The following is a 19,258-nucleotide window of genomic DNA, read 5'->3' on the forward strand; positions in this document are numbered from 1 at the left end:
TCAAAATTTGTAGATTCACTATATGTTTCTTTACGTGAAAAGTTGTACTTCTTATTTTTCATCAACAAATCTACCCCATGCTTATTGTTTCAAATGAATGTAATTACTTAACGCGTATAATTTGAAAAAAGCTACTCGTAGATCGTTAGTATACATTGTTCTTGAATAATATTGTATAGCCTGTATAGTTTATTGTATTAATAACAATGTTTGTTATTGTTTATAGTTGCATAATGCAGATCAGTTAGCAGATTGGTGTATGAATCATCTATGTACTAATTACAACAAAATCTGCAAGATGTCGCCAAAACTTCTAAAAAGTCTCCATCCAGAAAACCAGGCATATCTTACAGAGCATCGATGGCCTCCAGTGTGGTATGTGTCCTTCATCTGTTTCCTTTTAATGACGATGGAAAATATGCCTATAGTTTTATATGGATTGTTAATACAAAAAAGTTTTGCTACTGATTTAAAAGGACGGGGATATTTCCATATGTGCTGTAAGATATAGAAGCTTGATCAGTCAGAATAGTATTGATTTGGTGAAACATCGCCATTTGCAGCTAAGTTAATTGTGATATGTCAATGTGACTTCCCCTTCCATTTTTTTCAACATTCATGCCGAAATGTTATTTCAGTTTCAATGTGCTAGCCAAAAATTCAAATCTACAAGAAAAGAATCAACCCACTGTAAGATGGTGTTTGTACAGCTTTCGATTGTTAGCTTTTGGGAAAATTTGCTATTAAAATGAGGTGTCACATGCTATGGTTTTCATTTTTCAAACTTCACTTTAATCAAAATGGCGGATTTCAAGATGGCAGCCGTTAAGGTTACTCTTACCCTATCACTTCCATCGAGACATAATATGTATTACAGAAGCTTTTATCCACTTATTATCATTAATACGCGGGTTAGAAGCGGAGGTAAGGGACTTTTCGCACGTAGTAAGTAAACAATCAAATGCCTGTAACTTTTTCCCAAATGGGTGTATCTCAAAACTAGCTTCACCATTGTCTTCCTGATTAAATTCTAGCCCGAAATTATGTATCATATTACCCTATTCCCATTTAAAAAACTTGACCTTAATTCAAAATGGTGGATTTCAAGATGGCTGCCGTCAAGGTCATACCTACCATACAACTTCCCCCTAGGCCTTATATATATCTATATGCTTGTTCTTTCATTAACGTTCCGTTTATAAAGGTTAGTGAGGGACTTCTGTAGTAATCTCCAATAACCACATCATAACTTTTAAAAAATATATAAAAAATAGAAAACATACACCATGGCAAAAATTTCTGTCATCACAAATAATACATATATGTCCTCTATCATCTAGAAACATTTCATTGAAATCGGAGTCGGACAATTGGGTGATGTCCCTTGTAAGAAGCAGTCATATAATATTAATGTAAAATAACATCTCAGTTTAATGTTCTTTGTTCTTTTTTGAAAGATTCTCTTATCTAGTGTTTCTGATTGTCATGGTAAATAGATAACTTACTTGAATTAGTTGGTAGATTTATCTTTTTGGAAAATGGGTTTTTCAAAGAAAACTTACCTCGTTACTATGAGAAACTAAATAAGTTTTTTTCTTTTTTAAAGATGCATTTATGCAAAAAGATAAATGAACTGAAATAGATGTTATGGTAGTCTGATAACGTTACTTTTTGTAATTCAAACTCCCGTGATTCCAGGTATCTGAAAGATTATGACTATTACCAGAAATGCCTCCTGGAAAGACAAAAGGAAGAAAAGCCTTTGAAATCCCTGAAGAGGAGTAGAAACAACTCAGGGTGTCTCTGCTTTTCTGGAAAATCTCGAAGAAACACTGAGAAGCCGCTTTTTAGTACAGTATGACATTGTCCAGAACTCCACCCGCCGTTCACCTTCAGGCTCATTGTACCCATCCTTAGCATTATGCTCTGTGCTGTATTTGGTACAGTCATCTTGCTGCAGGTTTATACGTGAGGAGAAAGGCATGTTTGAATTGTTTATGTATTACGGTATGTAATACAAAAGAAATGGATTATGTGTATATAATGGAAACCGTATTGTCTATTGTTGACTTATAAGTGTGTAAAAACGTTTATTTAAAAAATGAAAGTTTGAAGATAATTAAAATAATTAAAACTGAGTAAATAAAAAGCATGGTGGTGTTAGAAAGATATGGGAGTTTTTCTTTGCGAATGATGTTACAAGTAAATATAAGTTTGCGACGAAAGAATATAGTATATTTTATACACAGCTTGTATATAAAATATGCTGTTTTTTTGGTCTATGACTGTAAATGTGTAAAGTAAACCCCTTCAGTTTTCTTTTTTTTTTTTTTTTTTTTCTTTCTTTAAATAATTCCATGCAATATATAATATTGAAGTATTTTGGAGGGATATTTTTGAAGTATCATTTACTTCAGTTCACTAGTTGAACAACTCTAGTATTTTTAAATTTTTGGCTGGTTGTAAATATATTTACAATTATCATACCAAAATGTCTTCCAAGATATTTCGAGGAGTAGTTTTATTTCTCTTATAAAAACATTAATAAAATAGCATTATAAGCTTCTTTTACACGTTCTGTTTCAAATAAGGGATTCTATGATTTAACACAAACGTTAAGAAATTGTTGCTTTGTTTTTATGTTAATACAGTCGCTTACATTATTTTAGAGGTTACATGATACAGTTTATAATTGCTGATAGAACATAAACTCCTAACGTACAGAGCAGGAAATGAGAACGAATCTTGTGTACATTTCCCTTCGCTATTCCTTTCGCAACAATATAGGCATGTTGTGTCTTAGCATTACCGAGAATAACATATTGCATTGCATTCTCAAAATAATTGTTGAATTTCCTCCAATAATATTCTGCTTGAAGGAATAAGTTATACAGAACTTCCATGCAATGAATTATAATTCTAAATGTAATGTAAGTTTTACTTATAGTAGTTCTTTTTAAACTTTAATTGCGAAGTTAAAGTTCCAAGTTACCATATCCTTGTTACCCACTTTTATATCTTTTTCTTCAAATCTCAGTTTTATGGATTGTACGAAATACAAGTGATTACGAATGAGGCACAAGTTATTTGACGTATTTCCATTTATTTTTTATGAATTTTACTTTCTGAAGCATTGTTTTGGATGGGATCTACTTTAAGTAAACTTTAAGTTAGTTATAAATATTAATTAAATACTGTAATTGTAACTACTAATTAATTTACACATATTTATTTATTGTGTGCAACTGACACAATGGGAGCAAAGACAAATTTTTAAGTTGATGTAACAAATTTCTTCTTAGTCTTTTAATTAGTGTTGGTTTCTTACAGAATAAAGCAATGTATGTTTCAGAACTTCCAAAAAACCAAAGTTAGCATGCTTGCCTTTCGTTGTGTAATCCCGGGTTCGAATTCCAACAGGAGCAAAATTTCTTTCAGCCTGTTAAAGATAACAATGAGATTTAAATACCATCTCTTTTAAGATAGCAGCCGTAGAAAATGATTATTCGCATTATATATTCTTTTATTTATATATAGACTAAATTCAGTATAATTTTCGTTAGCGTCGTTGTGTTTCCTCGACGTTAGAGAAAAGTGTATTCAAATTATTTCATTCAATCCGATATTATTGACTATAGAATATTCACTTAAGGGAAAACAGAAGTGGGTTTATCAGTTCACAAAAGAATAAACTACATATGTGTGTGTAAATTAATCTGGATTGTCATATTTAGGATGACCTTTTTTTTAATGAATGTAGTATTGCTATGTTGTTGAGACTTTGTATTGTATAATGTATTTGTCGTCAACGAAATTTGAACGGGGTGGAGGAAATATGTGTATATCTGTGTGTTAAAAAATTAATACAAAGAAAAAGCAAACAAATATAAACTCTTCAGCTCAGTGTTTAAATACAAGAAACTTAATGAGTTTTGGCTGTAAATGTTACTACTTCAGGCAAACATTTGATAATTTTTAGATAATAACAGAATAAAAAAAAAAACTGAAATTTATCTTCTTAATTCCAGCACATGATATACATGTGCATAAAAGAAAAGTTTTCTTAAGACTGTTTTTCCTTATAAGAGTAGAAAATTAAAAAAAAAAAAGTACCCACCAGTTGAATGCTGTTCATCTATGCTTTGGTCAACTAAGTAGTCCAGTGTCTTTTTACATTATAAGTATAGACAAAAATGTTATGGCTATATCTATCATATGTTGTAGTAAAATTGGGGTAGGAATTTTTATATATAAATATGTATATTTAGCGCTCTGATACCTTCTAATGTCAATATTTGTCTTCGCCTGTTGCTGCTTATCAAAAAATAAAATAACTAATAAAAAGGTTTTTAAAATATCCATCCTTCATTAAAAGATTAAAAAAAAAAAAAACATTTTTTGCATATCACATTGCTCATGTCATAAAAAATATACACATCACATTATCAAAACAATGACCAACATTTGATCTCTTCATTTTTAGTGTTTAAAGGCTCTTATGATTTTCTTGTGCAGTATGTATGTATGTATGTATGTATGTGTGTGTGTGTGTGTGTTATTTGCACATGTGAGTGTGTGCATTGTTTGACTATATATAGTATATAAATACATGTATAAGATTGTTTGAAAAAAAAAAAAGTATGTGAATAGCTGCAAAGCTGATCCTGTAAATCTTTTTTATTATTATTAATGCTATTTGTGGCTGTAAATAGCTAGTAACTGGTAAGAATGCCAACAAAGGATATACCTTTTGCAAGAAAATTTTTTTTTATTATAACTTAAATCGGAAACTTCCATTTTGTTACATAGTCCTTTCAATCTAGTCATTACTTTTGTATACATATTTAGTTTCTTTATAATTACTGCCATGACAGTCATTTAAAAAAAAAAAATAATAATAATGAATGCAAATAATTGGTAGTCAGAAATATTGTTTGTTATTTATCATTAGTTCCTCGAGCAAGAAATCTATCTAATATATTTGTCTTTTTAATATTATGAAGTTAATGCCTGAGCTTGTACTAACAAACAAAAATATAGGTAAGTAGGTAAAAACGTTTATTTTTAATCATTAATTGTAAATGTATTTTAATTTCATTTTTCACAAGTGACTGATAATTTCATGATCTTCTGTACCATCATTAGTTATTGTAAATTGGAGTAATCGTTATGAATTTCATAAATTCAAAATCACAAATTAGAAATAAATTTTACCTAACATTATAATTGTTTCTGTAGTTTTCTTTTTTGGTTCTTTTTAATCGAAATTATTCATTCGTTGTCTAATGACAGTTTTAGTTATTTAAAGACCAGAAACATGTAAATTGTGTTTAATAATCATTTGAGCGTGATTGTAACACCAATGTTACATTCCATTTGCCATGTAGTAAACTGTAAATTTATGTTAGATTAATTATTTCTATGTATTGTCAGTCGATGGATTTATACGAATAACATTGTATGAAAACAAAATGTTGAAATAAAACCTAACAGTTTCTATATTTCATTTCTCCAAGTTTAGGCAAATTTAGATAGTTGTTGTTAAGGCTACGTGGATAATTTGGTGTTTTACACTTAGTTTTTTTTCCTGTTCACTTTTTATTCAATTTTTGGACTGCTAATTTAAAACTTTGTTTTTCGATATTTCTCACGTAGTCCTACAAAAAGACTTACGTCAAATATTTTTCACTTTTTTCTAAATATTTGATACGTCTACTCTGTGCAAATATTAACAATATTTTTTCTTTAAAAATGTTCATTATACTTGCCTCAATTTCGTGTGCCATGTTAATGTTTTGTTAACTACTTATATTTTAATGTAGCGAGCAAATTTCTTCTTCGTTATTGAATTTTCGTACACTCATACAACACTAATTTGTAATGTACTTTCATAGCAAGATTAAACTTGGAATGAAATAAAATTATATTTGTAATCTGTAATTCACATATTAAAATTAATGTTGCTATTTTTAACATTATATTAATCTTAACTTATTATCGGAATGCACTTTTCATTTATTTAATCTTTTAAGAAGAAAATGAAAAAATACGTTGTATAATCGATATGTTATCCTATGATATATATATATATATATATATATATATATATATATATATATATATATATATATATATATATATATATATATAAAGCTAAATTGTACAATATTCATAAAACTTGCTAATGAAAATACTGTAAGTTTGCTAATGGTAGTTATTTAAACACACTTATAAGTGTTGTCATGAATCTCATTATTGATATTTGGACAGTATTTTGTTGCACTCAGAGCAAAATTTTATTTTACTAACTAAATCTGTTGTGGGTGTTATGAAGCTGTAGCGAAGTGAAGCGATAATTCCAAGAAACATAACTACATAATACTACGATGAAACTTCCCTGATGAACTCTTGTAGCATGTAGTCAAAAGTATTCTGAAAAATATCTACAGGAAGAGTGAGTAACAAAATGATTATAAATACATTTTTGACTGATATATATTTTAATCTAGTTGTATTTTTATTATGGAGTTCTATTATTAGTTAATTCAAATTATGACGAAAATGAATTACTCCGTCATAAACAATATTGCCAAAATATTGATAATTTTATTTTCATACATTGTAAATATGAAATTGCAATATTGACAAATTTATGACATTAATATTTCCTTTTCTTTCTGTAAAATTTATGAAAATAAAACCAGCGAATTAATATATTGATAAAATTTCTTAGTGAGAGGATAGAGCGTGATATATATATTTTATTTTAAAATTATTTCATATGCATTAGGCACAGAAGAACGATTAAGTAACAGAAAAATCTAAACCCTGAACTTTCGAGAATTTCATACTATTCTTTCCTTCCCGGTTAGTTGAAGTATTACAGTTATTTGTACAGTTGTTTGTATTTTGGTGCTTTATTTCTTATAGTCTTACTTATTATCAATGTGCTTGCAATTTGTAAAAGTAATCCAACAACGGTGCAAGAAATAGGAATTCAAATCCTCACTAGCCCAAGGACCATATTTATTATTTCATATTAATAATAAAACTTACCCGACAGTCCATGACCTTTGAAAAAGGGTTGCAAGACGTGCCATTGTACATGGTTTTACAGCCTTTATTGAATGAAATATGTTTCGTGCGTAAAAATAAGATAGAAAAGTCTGATCGTTGAATTGATGGGTACCAGAATCCCGTGAATGAAGGATGCTCTATACTTGAGCTACCACCGAGCATGCATTATGAATATATTACTAGAAAATATTGCAATATTTCGTTGACATATAGCATGTGGTTGGCAGGCGTCACATGTCTGGGTACATTACAATATTAAAAAAAAATCACCTCACTTAAAAAATCAAACTTTTTAGCGAAAACACTCATAACACATTTTAGCGCTGTGCTTTTTACTATTTTTTGGTCATTCATTTCCATCCCCGTGTCAGAATATGCATGTTATAATAAATGGTTGCTAAATTTTTCTCGTATTTCCTCCAAGAAATTTAACAGTACGAGAACAAAGATAGAAATGATACTTACCTTCAGTAGAAATAACATATCTCCAGAGATTTCTTATTAAAAACAAATTATAGATGCTGTGATGATAATGACGTAATAACTATTGTAAAAACAGATTCACGCAGACAGAAATAATTATTGAAAAGTCTTTTTATATTATTATTATTTTGAAGTTCGTGACGAGATATATACATTGGTAAATACTCACTTTTGCTGTAGATTTCACATTTCTTTTATATGAATATAACATGACGATAATCGCACATTGTCGTTGTTACGTGATAAAACTGGAACGTCTTGTAAAAAAACGTCTATTTTCTTGTCCAATATATGACAAAACAGATGAGTGAATATTACTTTAAAAATGTGATTATAGATGCAAAACATACTGTGTATTGTTTGTTCTCTAACTCAGTACTATTCCGCATAGTTTGCCTTCGTAACCTTTTCTTGCTATGTTACTAAATTACTCTTATTAATTTCATTTTCTATAGTAAATTTTAACTAAATTTCGTTATAGTTACTTACTTAATTATAAAATGTGTCAAGAAAGCATCTAGTAGTTTGCCAGGATATTTATTAAATTTAACAAAATTATCAAACGTTGACAGTGTTTCAGCTTCTGTTTGTATATAATGAAAACCATTATTGTTTGCATACATGTCAGATTGTAGTAATACGTTGTGAAATACTAAAGAAAGAAATATATAATTGTTGCACATTGTGTATAGCTCGGCACACTTGTTGTGTATCGTTCGTTGTTGAGAAATTCAGGAGTCTATATGGCGATTTAATAATTAATCGCAGTAATGTTTATAGAAAACTATTTAGTACTATAAACATCGTGTTCTAATGTCTGTTTTTTGAATGAAATAGAGAGGAGAGTTTAATTTTCTCATTTAAAAGAAGCCAGATATGTATTATATGCAACGGGCCTTATGGTCAACAGTTGTTTCATAAGTGTAAAATAATATCGCTTTGGCTGTTTTTACCAGGTTAGATTTCCATTTTGAAGTATCGTATGCTTAGAAATTTGTACTATGGGTGGCAACGTCGGGATAACGTATCTGTATATTAGATTTAAATTTACCCCATATTTACAGTAAATATCCTGACAGTAGGTAATTTCCATCTCGGATCATGCCTTTTTTAAAAAAAAACCTGATAACAAATAGTTTCTTATCGGTATATTTTGGCCATTACTAACTAATACTTAATTTCAGTGAAAACTGAACATAATAAATTATTGCGTCAAAATATTTTTTTTTTTTTTTTTGACAGTAATAATCAGCTTTTGAAATTACTAAATCTGAGACAATAGTATGTCCATATGATAAAATGTTTCCTATGTATTCAAAGTATGAGTGCTTGCTTGAAATGAATGCTTGCTTTCGAGTGAATGATTGTGGCATTTTGCTGTTTCTTGTGCAGTGTATATGTAAATATCTTAAACTTAGAATTCATTATTAAATCATCTTCACACCATCAAAGCAACCATGATCAATCATTTTTCCTTCAGTGCCATTTATATTTGCATAATGACCCCATTATGGCAGCATTAGTAGAGCTTATGTGACAACAAGAAGACATTATCAATTTTTGAAGCCAAGTCATTCACTTATATTAAGAAAAAAAAGAAAGAAAGAAACGAAGTTACATATTAAAAAAAATGGGGAAAAGGAATTTAAAATTATGTGAGAAAGAATTAAAACATATATTATATATAGTGATCATTGCCTTTATCATAAAATGTTTCTGAGATTCAATCTTATTTATTAATCTAGAAAATAGATAATTATAGGGCAGTCGTGGGCAATTTTAACTAAAAGGAAATTTTTTTTTTTTTTTTAAAAAAAAAGGGCTCAAAGTAAGCACTCCTCTCAACACAGTAAGTGCACTTCTAGTGAATGTCAATATTTCTAGTCTTTGTCTACTGTTTTTTTTTAAAATTTCTTTTCAGTAATTTTTCTGCCAACCTGCAAAATCAATCTTTAAATAAAAGATTGTTATAAAAAAATTACATTGTCATTTTATTATACCCAGATAACACAGTTGTAAAATTACGTGGTGTCTCTGTATGATTTCACATGGAAAACGTTGCACATCCTCTTCTAGAATCATGGTTGTAAAGTAAAAGATGTTTACTTAGAAATTTCTTTGAAATATAAAATCTTCTGTTATAGATTACAGTAATGATAATAATGCATTTGCTAATATTTTTAACGAAGACTTCTAAAATACTTTGCAGTTCAACTTGTGGCGCTTATTTCACTTGAAACATGTAATAAAGTATTTTGCTACCATAATGTGTTATAAAGCTGATAAGATGTTTAAACGAAAATAACCTTGTGTGAAATGCTAAATTTAAAGAAAAGTTAATCAAAACTAAATAATCAACGAAAGTTAAAAAAAAATATATTATTTATAAATAACTATACCCTGCTGGTATTTTAATTATTCCATACGATAAAAACAGTATGGTTTCGAATATCCATCCATGAAAGTTATTACTGTGATATGCCCCATTTAGAATATATATTTGAAGAAGACTAATATTAACGTTATTGCAGGTTGATTTTTATATGAAGGATGTGCACATATTACTGTATAAGTAATTACAGCTCATATTTGATGGCGTTCTGTGTTGTCTGGGTATGTCCTCTTCCCCAGAAATAAGTAAAATTTTAACTCCATTTCAACTGTGATATTAAGAATTTGAGGGGCAAAATCTCTTATATATATATATATACATTTAAGAAAAGGAAGATGTCAAAAAACAGAATTATCTAGCTCTATTATTACTACTACTATTACTACTACTACTACTACTACTACTACTACTATTACTACTACGATTACTACTAATATACAATTTAAGCATTACCAAATAGTTTGTAAGGAAAATCAACTTAATTTAGTGGGAAAATTCAGAATTAAATGCTCTATGTAGATTCATACCAAAACAGTTATAGTTAAAAAAAAAATGAAAAAAAAAACAGGTTTTGCTCCTCAGATGTTGTACAATCAAATAACACAACATTTTGAATCACTTAACAATTTTTTAAAGTAGTTATAAAGTGATGTGAGATTTTTTTTTTGTTTAAGGAATAATGAAAGAAAGGAGTAAACCTTATAAGCTTTCCAATTCTCGTTTGTATCTTGTACTGAAATCGATGGCATTGCTTATGTAAAAGCAGAATGGGAAAATGCATGATTACCTGTACTTTTGTATGTGTATTTTAGTGTTAATAAAGCTAACTCATAGTATTTCCTTTTGTTTCATTAATTTTTCACTTTAAATTGTCCTTTACTTGATGACTATAAATGATTTTTAGTTTTCATTTTCGTATTATTACTCGAAAACCCTACTTCAAATACGTATAGTATTAAAAGACTGAATTTCTAAGCTTTTATTAAATAGATAAAACTAGGAGAATAAAGAGCTTTGAAGAAGCACTATTCAATTTCTTCTGACGTTTAAAAATCCTTTGTTGATATATATATATATATATATATATATATATATATATAATTTTTTGGTCATCGATGCTCGTGTTCATTGTTATGAAACTGCGAATATTACAAGAACTAAAAAAAGTGCGTTCCAACACACTAATATTATTTTACAGATTTTTCTGTATTTTTAAACCTATGAACACACTATATTCCTAACAAACATTTCGAGATTATTTCACATTACTAAAGTGAGTGATGTATTGTACAGACCTCTTAATCAAACGTTAGTATTAAAGGAAGAATATATATATAGAAACTTCATTCATACATCTCTTTACAACATACTAATTTTAACATGAATTATATCTACAACAGTATCAATATAAAAAGTATTCTACAGATAAAAGTATCTATCATCTAAAAGTATTCTACAGAACGGTGAACACTTGTATGTATTTCTGTTGACGGTGAATAAGTATTTATGTTGAATTATCTCCTATTTGCTTTCTTTAATTTCACTTTGTCGTGTAGAACATCTATCTTTAGCGAAAACACTTAACTATACGGTAAAAGTACAAGTAAGGAACTCTCTCAAAGAAAAAATAGTTCAAAATGTTGGAATAAGTTAACGATTTTACTAGAAGACTCGACTTTAATAGTGGGGCCGCGGTGGCTCAGTGGTAGAGCGTTCACCTCTGGTGCTAGGGGTCTCGGGTTCAAACCCTGCTCCCGCCAAGTGAACTTTGTGGTGGACAAACACCGTGTGCGTGGGTTTTCTCGGGGTTCTTCCGTTTCCTCCCACTTTCTTCATTCCATCATTTCATTCATTACTCATTATCACCGTCTCCACCTAACCGGCATAACCGTGGGACGTAAAACTCAAAATTTCATTTCATTTCGACTTTAATAGTTTGTTTTCATTTGTTTAAAGGACGTAATAGAAGTTTAGTTCAATACGCAATATTCATTCGTCCTATTCCGACATTCAAATGGTAGCACGGTTATATACAGATGGTGATAAGAAAAATGGAAACACCTGTAGTTGGCAACACGTCAGATGTATGGGTTGGCAGTGGTGTCGTGGCGCCCGCAGCGCCGGGCCGCTGGTGGTGGTGTGTTAGGTCGGTCTCCATACTACGTCAGGCGCAGTGGAACAGCAGTGTCCAGTGGCTGCAGCAGACGGAGGTAGTGTAAAATGGGAGACCTCTCAGATTTTCAAAGACGGCAAATTATTAGTGCGCTATTATGTGGAGTGAGTGTGACGGCAGTGGCTACTGTGTTAGGTGTGTCGCGTGGGACAGTGTCGAAGGTGATGACGGCCTACACAACACACGGGAAAACCACATCGGGGAAGCGGAACAGTGGGCGGAAGAAAATCATGAGTGACAGGTCACGCCGGGTATTAAAGCGCATTGTCACGCAGAACCTTCCTGCCACTGCGGAGCAAGTGACGGAGGAACTCAATCAGCACCTCCCTCACCCTGTTTCGACAATCACAGTCCGCCGCGAATTACATGACATGAACTTACGGCGTTGTGTTGCACTGGCCAAACCGCTCATCAAGGACCATAACGCTTTCGCACGCTGCAAATGGTGCCGCGACCATGCAACTTGGACCGTTGAGGACTGGAAACGTGTGACATGGTCGGATGAGTCATCCTTCACCCTATTCTCAACCACGGGCCGTGTTTATGTGTGGAGAACGCCCAAAGAAGCTTATGATCTGCAGTGTCTCCGCCCAACTGTGGCGGCGGCTAGGTGATGCTGTGGGCCGCCGTATCATAGTTTTCATTGGGTCCTGTCGTCACACTTAGCGGACGAATCATTGCCAACGATTATGTCGCAATTTTAAGAGACCACTTGCATCCTATGGTCCGGATGTTGTTCCCGGACAATGACGCCATCTTCCAGGATGGCAATGCACCCATTCACACAGCTGGCGTTGTTGCAGCGTGGTTTGAGGAACATCAGGACGAAGTTCAACACCTTCCCTGGCTCGCCCAATCCCCAGATCTCAACATAATTGAACATCTGTGGTCCGTTTTGGAAACACGACTCCGGCGACGATTTCGACCTCCATCCTCTCTCACAGAACTGGCCGATGCCCTGCACGAGGAATGGTGTAAAATTCCACTTGCTACCATTCACGACCTCTATGCCTCCATCCGACGTCGCATCAAGGCTGTTCTGAAGGCGAAAGGTGGCCCGACACCATATTAATCTGGTAAGTTGCAATTTCGTTCAGGTGTTTCCATTTTTCTGATCACCATCTGTAGATTTGAGAAGGTGTACTATTTGTTCTTTTTGGTATTTGGTATTTTTCTTTTCCCAGAAGTGTCGAAGAAGATATCTATGATGTAGAACCAGCTTCGTCAATTCAGGCTATTTCTGCATTCATTTTATTTGATACACCCGAACATTGATGGGTCTGACTCGATAGTCTATGCTATTTAGAGGTATTTTTTATTTCTTACCGACCTGTAAATCTAATTACCATAAATTTTGCAGCCGAGGGATAATAAACAAATGCTGCGAAGTAGAATATGGTTCCTATTTCTCAAGTAAAGGCAACTACAAATTATTTAGAATGCAAGCATCTACTATTTCAGTGGATTGCCTTGTAAATTATGTTTAAAGAGGAGCTGTTTTCTATTTGAAACGAAAGGCTCTATTATTTCAGTAAGTTCCCTTGTAAGTCATATTTAAAGTAGAACTGTTTTGTGCGAAATGCTGCATCAACACGATCATCTAAGTAAAGAATAAATCTTAGTATCTTAAGGTGAATTCTAACATGAACTCCAGGAAAACTAACTCCCAAAAGCAATCATAACCTTGAAAGTATCTAACTGAATGAGATTTTATGCTTTTGACCACTCGTAGTTTTGTTGTTGAAGTGATAATTACGAAGGGATTTAAAACTCAATTACAGCTAGAGTTCTACAGCAACGAATACCAATATTAGAATGCGATATCTGGTGTTTCGTTAACTTTCGAAAGGTCTCGTCGTGTGTGACGTAATTTGTGTGAGAGAGTGGACAGAAATGTGCAGTACGCGAAACGAAGCGAAAGCTATACGTAAATATTGTTGGAATTCCGTGATTTTTTAATTGATATTAGGTAGTATATAATTTTTTGCTCAATTGATTGTAGTTTCTGGTTGATTGAAAATGTATTTATCGGATTAAAATTGCCAAATTGTAAAGCAACAACTGTTAAATGTACTAATTAGATTAAAAATAAATTTAGACGAAAACAACACACACACACACACACAAATGGTATTATTCCTCGACAGAAATATGATTTCTATAGTTTTCGAAAAATGTTCTGCTAATAGCATCGAATAATAATTACAAAGTGAGCTTTCATCCTCTAAAGCGAAAGTACTAGCAATCAGTCACTGGTGTTAATTATTTGATTTGAAAACAACGTCCTCTTAGTTTCTTCATACGTAGAATGAACTTACTTGCCTCACTGATTTAGGTGATTTTAGAAACGTAGTTCAAAAGAATAGTGTGTTGTTATAAAAATCCGTGAAAGTCCTAATGTTGATTTTTACTTGGTGGTTGTGCGTATAATGCAGGATCTAACTTCGGAAGAAAGTCTGCGTACTGACTTCTATACCCTAAGTTCGGCAACAGATCTTCATACATTTCTGAATACTCAAACTAAAATACTTATTTTACCAGTCATCAGAATTGCTTAGATCTTTCAAATACTAAAGTTCGTCTTTAAAGTTATCTTCGTGTCTAAGAGAATTTAAATTGTTCATAGATAAAAATGTTCATATTTTATTTCAACAGAAATAGCGTATTTGTCCCTTAGTAAGCAAAGCGAGAGCAATGTTACTCTTTCATTGTAATGTCTATGGCAATAAATTCTTCTCTTCAGTCTTATATCCAAGAAGCAGCGGCTTTCTGGCTATACTCTGGCCGATTTATTTGCTTACGTGAAAATTACGCTTTCCTAAAATAATCAGAAAGAAATGTACTAATATAAGATTATGGGATGAATGAAAAATTTATATCGAGAATTATAAATATCAATGGAGAATTTCGAATTTCATAGCTCAAGAACACCAGCTATACGCAGAAGGATATTGTTTTAGCTTACTGTGTATCCAAATTCAGCTTTTGATGACCCACTTAGAGTCGCACGTAGGCAGAAAGTATATTCTGGGAAAAGAGAACTTTATTTCGAGAAAGTACGTGATGACCTAGTGGCGTAACGTTAGGACCTACAAAAACTGCAATACAGAAGCCCGTAGACTCCCCTCTTTTCTAGAAGTGAGAAAGGTCATACGGTGGTTTTGTAGCCATAATCCTAACTGTTCATTAGGAGTAGAACAAAGGAACTGTCAAAAATATTAAATAATTACTTATTTTACAGTGTTGAGGTCTGTGCGGTTGTTAAGAATGCTCACCGTCTCAAAAACCGATCATTATCACCGATAATATATCGATTCTTTCGCACACAGACTACTTTCCTTTGTCCCAATATTACCTTACTTACCCGCCGTGAAATCAGAAGCTTCCAAAATGAAAAACTTCCATTACGAAAAGCTGAAGTGTAAATGCAGTTAACTTTGCACAAAAGTATAACGCACTTAACGTTTATGACATTTCTTCTTACTGCAACCAGAAACTTAGACTCAATCTCTCGTGTCACACAAATAACTTTTAATCTACTTTAGATAATAATTTGTGACAGTTTAATGATGTCATTGGAAATTTCAATGAAAATCTTATCGTGTATAGAAGTGATAAAACTACATGGTCACTGAAAATTGAATTTCTATCCTCTGTATTAATCCTTAAGGACGCGCGCCTCCTTCACTTACGTTAGGACTCCCGCGAGGAATGTTTTTCCTACTACATACTAAGTACTGAATACCTTTTTATAACATTGTTTAAAGACTGTATTACTATATCTTCAAATATAGACATTCAAATAAACTCTCCAGTCTGTTTTCATGATATTATGTGCACTATGCCTTCTTGAAAATTGATACCGCTTCTCAGAGCCGTAGCCTATGGGGGGTCGAGCGGGGCGCCGAACGAGCAAGAAGAAACAAAAGGTGTCGGAGAGAGTAAACGACGCTGCGCCCTCTAAAAGAATTGGCGCCCTATTAAATCAATATTGTTGTCTGTTTGCAAAGAAATACACTTATTAAAAATTTTCTTGCTTGCTCCGCTCGCAACCCAAAATTTTTGATAAGAAATACAAGTTTTTTACTGTTTACTTAAAGAACGTTATTATATATGATTTGTTAATGACGATGTGATATACAAGGTGTCGAGTAATGACTTGCACTGTACGCAAGAGCGTTTTCAAAATCGGAAACGGTCAAGGTCTGAAATACGTGTTCAGCGTTGTGAAGGTGATGAGTTTGCTCAGTTAATCACGCTTTTCTACTCAATCAGATCAATCACGATGGTGAGAATGAAGGTATGAAAATGAGAGGAGTGAAGAGAGACATGCACCCAGACAGCACAATACATGTACAGTATCCGTATAGTACATGTACAATTGCACGGATGCAACATGTTCATCATCTGTATAAATGCACGCCTGTACATGATGTACATATACGTCACAAGTCCTATTCAACATCTTCACGTGCACAGAACATGTGCAATGCACACGTACACGTCCTGCACAAGTGATTTACACCTACCGCGCAGGTGATTTACAAGTAGCACGTATTCGACTTACATGTAGTTCACAGGTGATTTACATGTAGGACAGATGATTTACACGCAGTACCCAGGTGATTTAGATGTAGGACAGAGGTGATTTACACGTAGCACATAGGTGATTTACACGCAGTACCCAGATGATTTACATGTAGGACAGAGATGATTTACACGTAACACACAGGTGATTTACATGTAGGACAGAGATGATTTACATGTAGGACAGAGATTATTTACACACAGTACCCAAATGACTTACATGTAGGTCACAGGTGATTTCCTCGTAGTACAGAGGTAATGCAAAAGCATATTCGAGATGCAACGAAAAAAAAAGTTTATATATTTGGTGTCTTACGCAGTAACACCATTCATAACAGCAAATATTTTTTTCCCAGCTAGACGACGCTAGCTACTACCTGAAGAGGGTTACGCCCCCTGTAGGGGAAGAGATTTTTAAAAAGATTGTGCTGTTCAAGAAGCCGTGGTTGGGATATGGGTTGATACATAAACTTTATTGTTCAAATTGTGATAGTCATTATGGCCTTTAACCATAATCATGAGGTAAAGGAAATACATAAGCTTCAGTGAAGGAAAAGCATAACTGTAAAATGATATGAGATGAGAAGATGAAATGAAGTGCGAAACTCACTACAACACATAGGTTCTGTTAGTTGAACAAATGCAGGTTATCTTCTCGCTTAGGGGCGGCGCTAGGCATCAATGAAGACAGAGGAGCCCTGTTAGTACAGAAGGTATTACTGTGCATATGATGGCCATATGTGAGGTAGATGAGCGTCTGTAGAGTATGGTTCGTAATAGGCGGTGTCAGGGTGGTCTGGAGGTAGAGTGTAACGGTATAGAGTAAACAGTAATGAGAGCGGCGGGAAAAGAGCAGCAGAAGGAGAGATGCTTCGGGCGTGGTCTTCAAACGTTTTCTGGAGAAGTGGATGATTGCTGTGCAGGCGCTGGGTGATGTATTTGGTCCGGAGTGTTTCTAAATGATACAAGATGTGTGGAAACGTAAGTCTGTCATAAAGATCGTAAGTGGGACTTGGTAATTTGATACGGAAAGCAATTCGTAAAGCATGACGTTCCAGGATGCGTAATTTCTCATAGTAGAGGATCGGAGCAGATATCCAAGCCGTAAATCCGTACGTGAGAATAGGACGGAGAAAGACCTTGTATGTGTTGAGAATTGTATGAGCATTGAGCCCCCAAGTAGTTCCAGCAAGACGTTTCAGGAGATTGAGGCGAGAGTAAGCCTTCTTGGAGATATCTTTTAGGTGTGCTGTCCAGGTTAGATGCTGATCGAAAGTGACTCCAAGATATTTGACACTGCGAGTAGGGTTGAGCAATACATCTTGCACTGTGAGGTGCAGAAGTCTTGGATTTCTGTGGACACGGGAACGATGCTTCGGAGCAAGAAAGAGAATTGCTTGAGTTTTTCCAGCGTTTATTTTTAGTCTCCAGTGAGAGCACCAATCAACAAAGGCATTGATAGAATCCTGTAGAGCGAGATTGAGTTGGTGAATGGTTTTCCCTGTCGCAAAGAAAGCAGTGTCATCGACATACTGGAAGAGTTTAACTGTAGCTGGAACAGGTGGAAAGTCGGAAACAAAGAGAATATATAATAACGGCGACAAAGCCGATCCTTGGGGAACTCCGGAATGGAGAAAAATGGGAAATGAAAAACTGGAGTTGATACAGACGTATGCCAGTCGACAAGAGAGAAAATTAAAAATAAATCTGATGTAAGCAATAGGCAATCGGAGCTGTTTGAGTTTATAAATGAGAGCGGGATGCCAGACCTTGTCGAATGCCTTTTCGAGGTCAAACAGGAGCAAACATGATGGATTGCCTGTGTTAAAGTGATTATAGATGGAATTGGAAAGGCGAAGCAACTGATCATTTATGCTGAAAGAAGGTCTGAAACCAGCTTGTTCGAGTGGAATGACGTTGCGTAGTGCCAGGTACGGATGAAGACGTTTAACAATGATGCGTTCCAGTATTTTACTAAAGGTTGACGTTAGTTGAATAGGGCGGTACGAGCTAACAGAGGCAACAGGTTTATGTGGTTTTAGGAACATTAGGGTTTTTGAAGTTTTCCAATCAGCAGGTATAAAGCCAGTTCTAAGAATAAAGGTATAGATGAGACAAAGAAGATATAAGACTACGTACGGACTTTCTTTAATGTGTCGATATGTAATAGAGTTCATGCCAGGGGCTGTGTTACGTCTATGAGCTACCACTGAGGTTATTTCAGAAATAGAGATCGGTGCAGTAAGAGGATTGTTTTCGGTAAAGTGTGATGAACATTAGCCTGCAGATGAGGCGAATCCAGATTGAGGTTGTCGACTGGATGAGGTCGATGGGGATATTCAGGTGCGAGAGGTGTAAAGATGTCCTGGAGATACCTGGCGAAAGCATTGGCTTTATCTGGATCAGTATGAAGCGGAGTATTGTTGTCGATGAGAGGATATGTTGTGTGAGTATTGAGACCAGTAAGTTGCCGGAAACGTTTCCAATACTGAGTAGGATGTGAAAGAGAGCCGAGATTATTGCATGTTTTGACCCAGCATCGCAAC

The 19,258-nt window shown here is 33.5% G+C and overlaps 1 protein-coding gene across 6 annotated transcripts in view; it reads left to right on the forward strand.

The window, feature by feature from the left end:
• RhoBTB (Rho-related BTB domain containing) overlaps nucleotides 1-10,788 on the forward strand; it is a 490,451-nt gene extending 479,663 nt beyond the window's left edge. For all 6 annotated transcript variants that reach the window (XM_081734304.1, XM_081734307.1, XM_081734305.1 and 3 more), the window contains 2 exons: nucleotides 227-375; nucleotides 1,699-10,788. In XM_081734304.1, coding sequence (XP_081590430.1) covers nucleotides 227-375; nucleotides 1,699-1,861 — 312 coding nt within the window. In that variant the 3' untranslated portion in view covers nucleotides 1,862-10,788. The remainder of the gene's footprint in view (nucleotides 1-226; nucleotides 376-1,698) is intronic.
• Nucleotides 10,789-19,258: the final 8,470 nt, after the last annotated feature.

This window comes from Thermobia domestica, chromosome 12, assembly GCF_964235325.1.
Source record: "Thermobia domestica chromosome 12, izTheDome1.hap1.1, whole genome shotgun sequence".
NCBI classification, from domain to species: Eukaryota; Metazoa; Arthropoda; class Insecta; order Zygentoma; family Lepismatidae; genus Thermobia; species Thermobia domestica.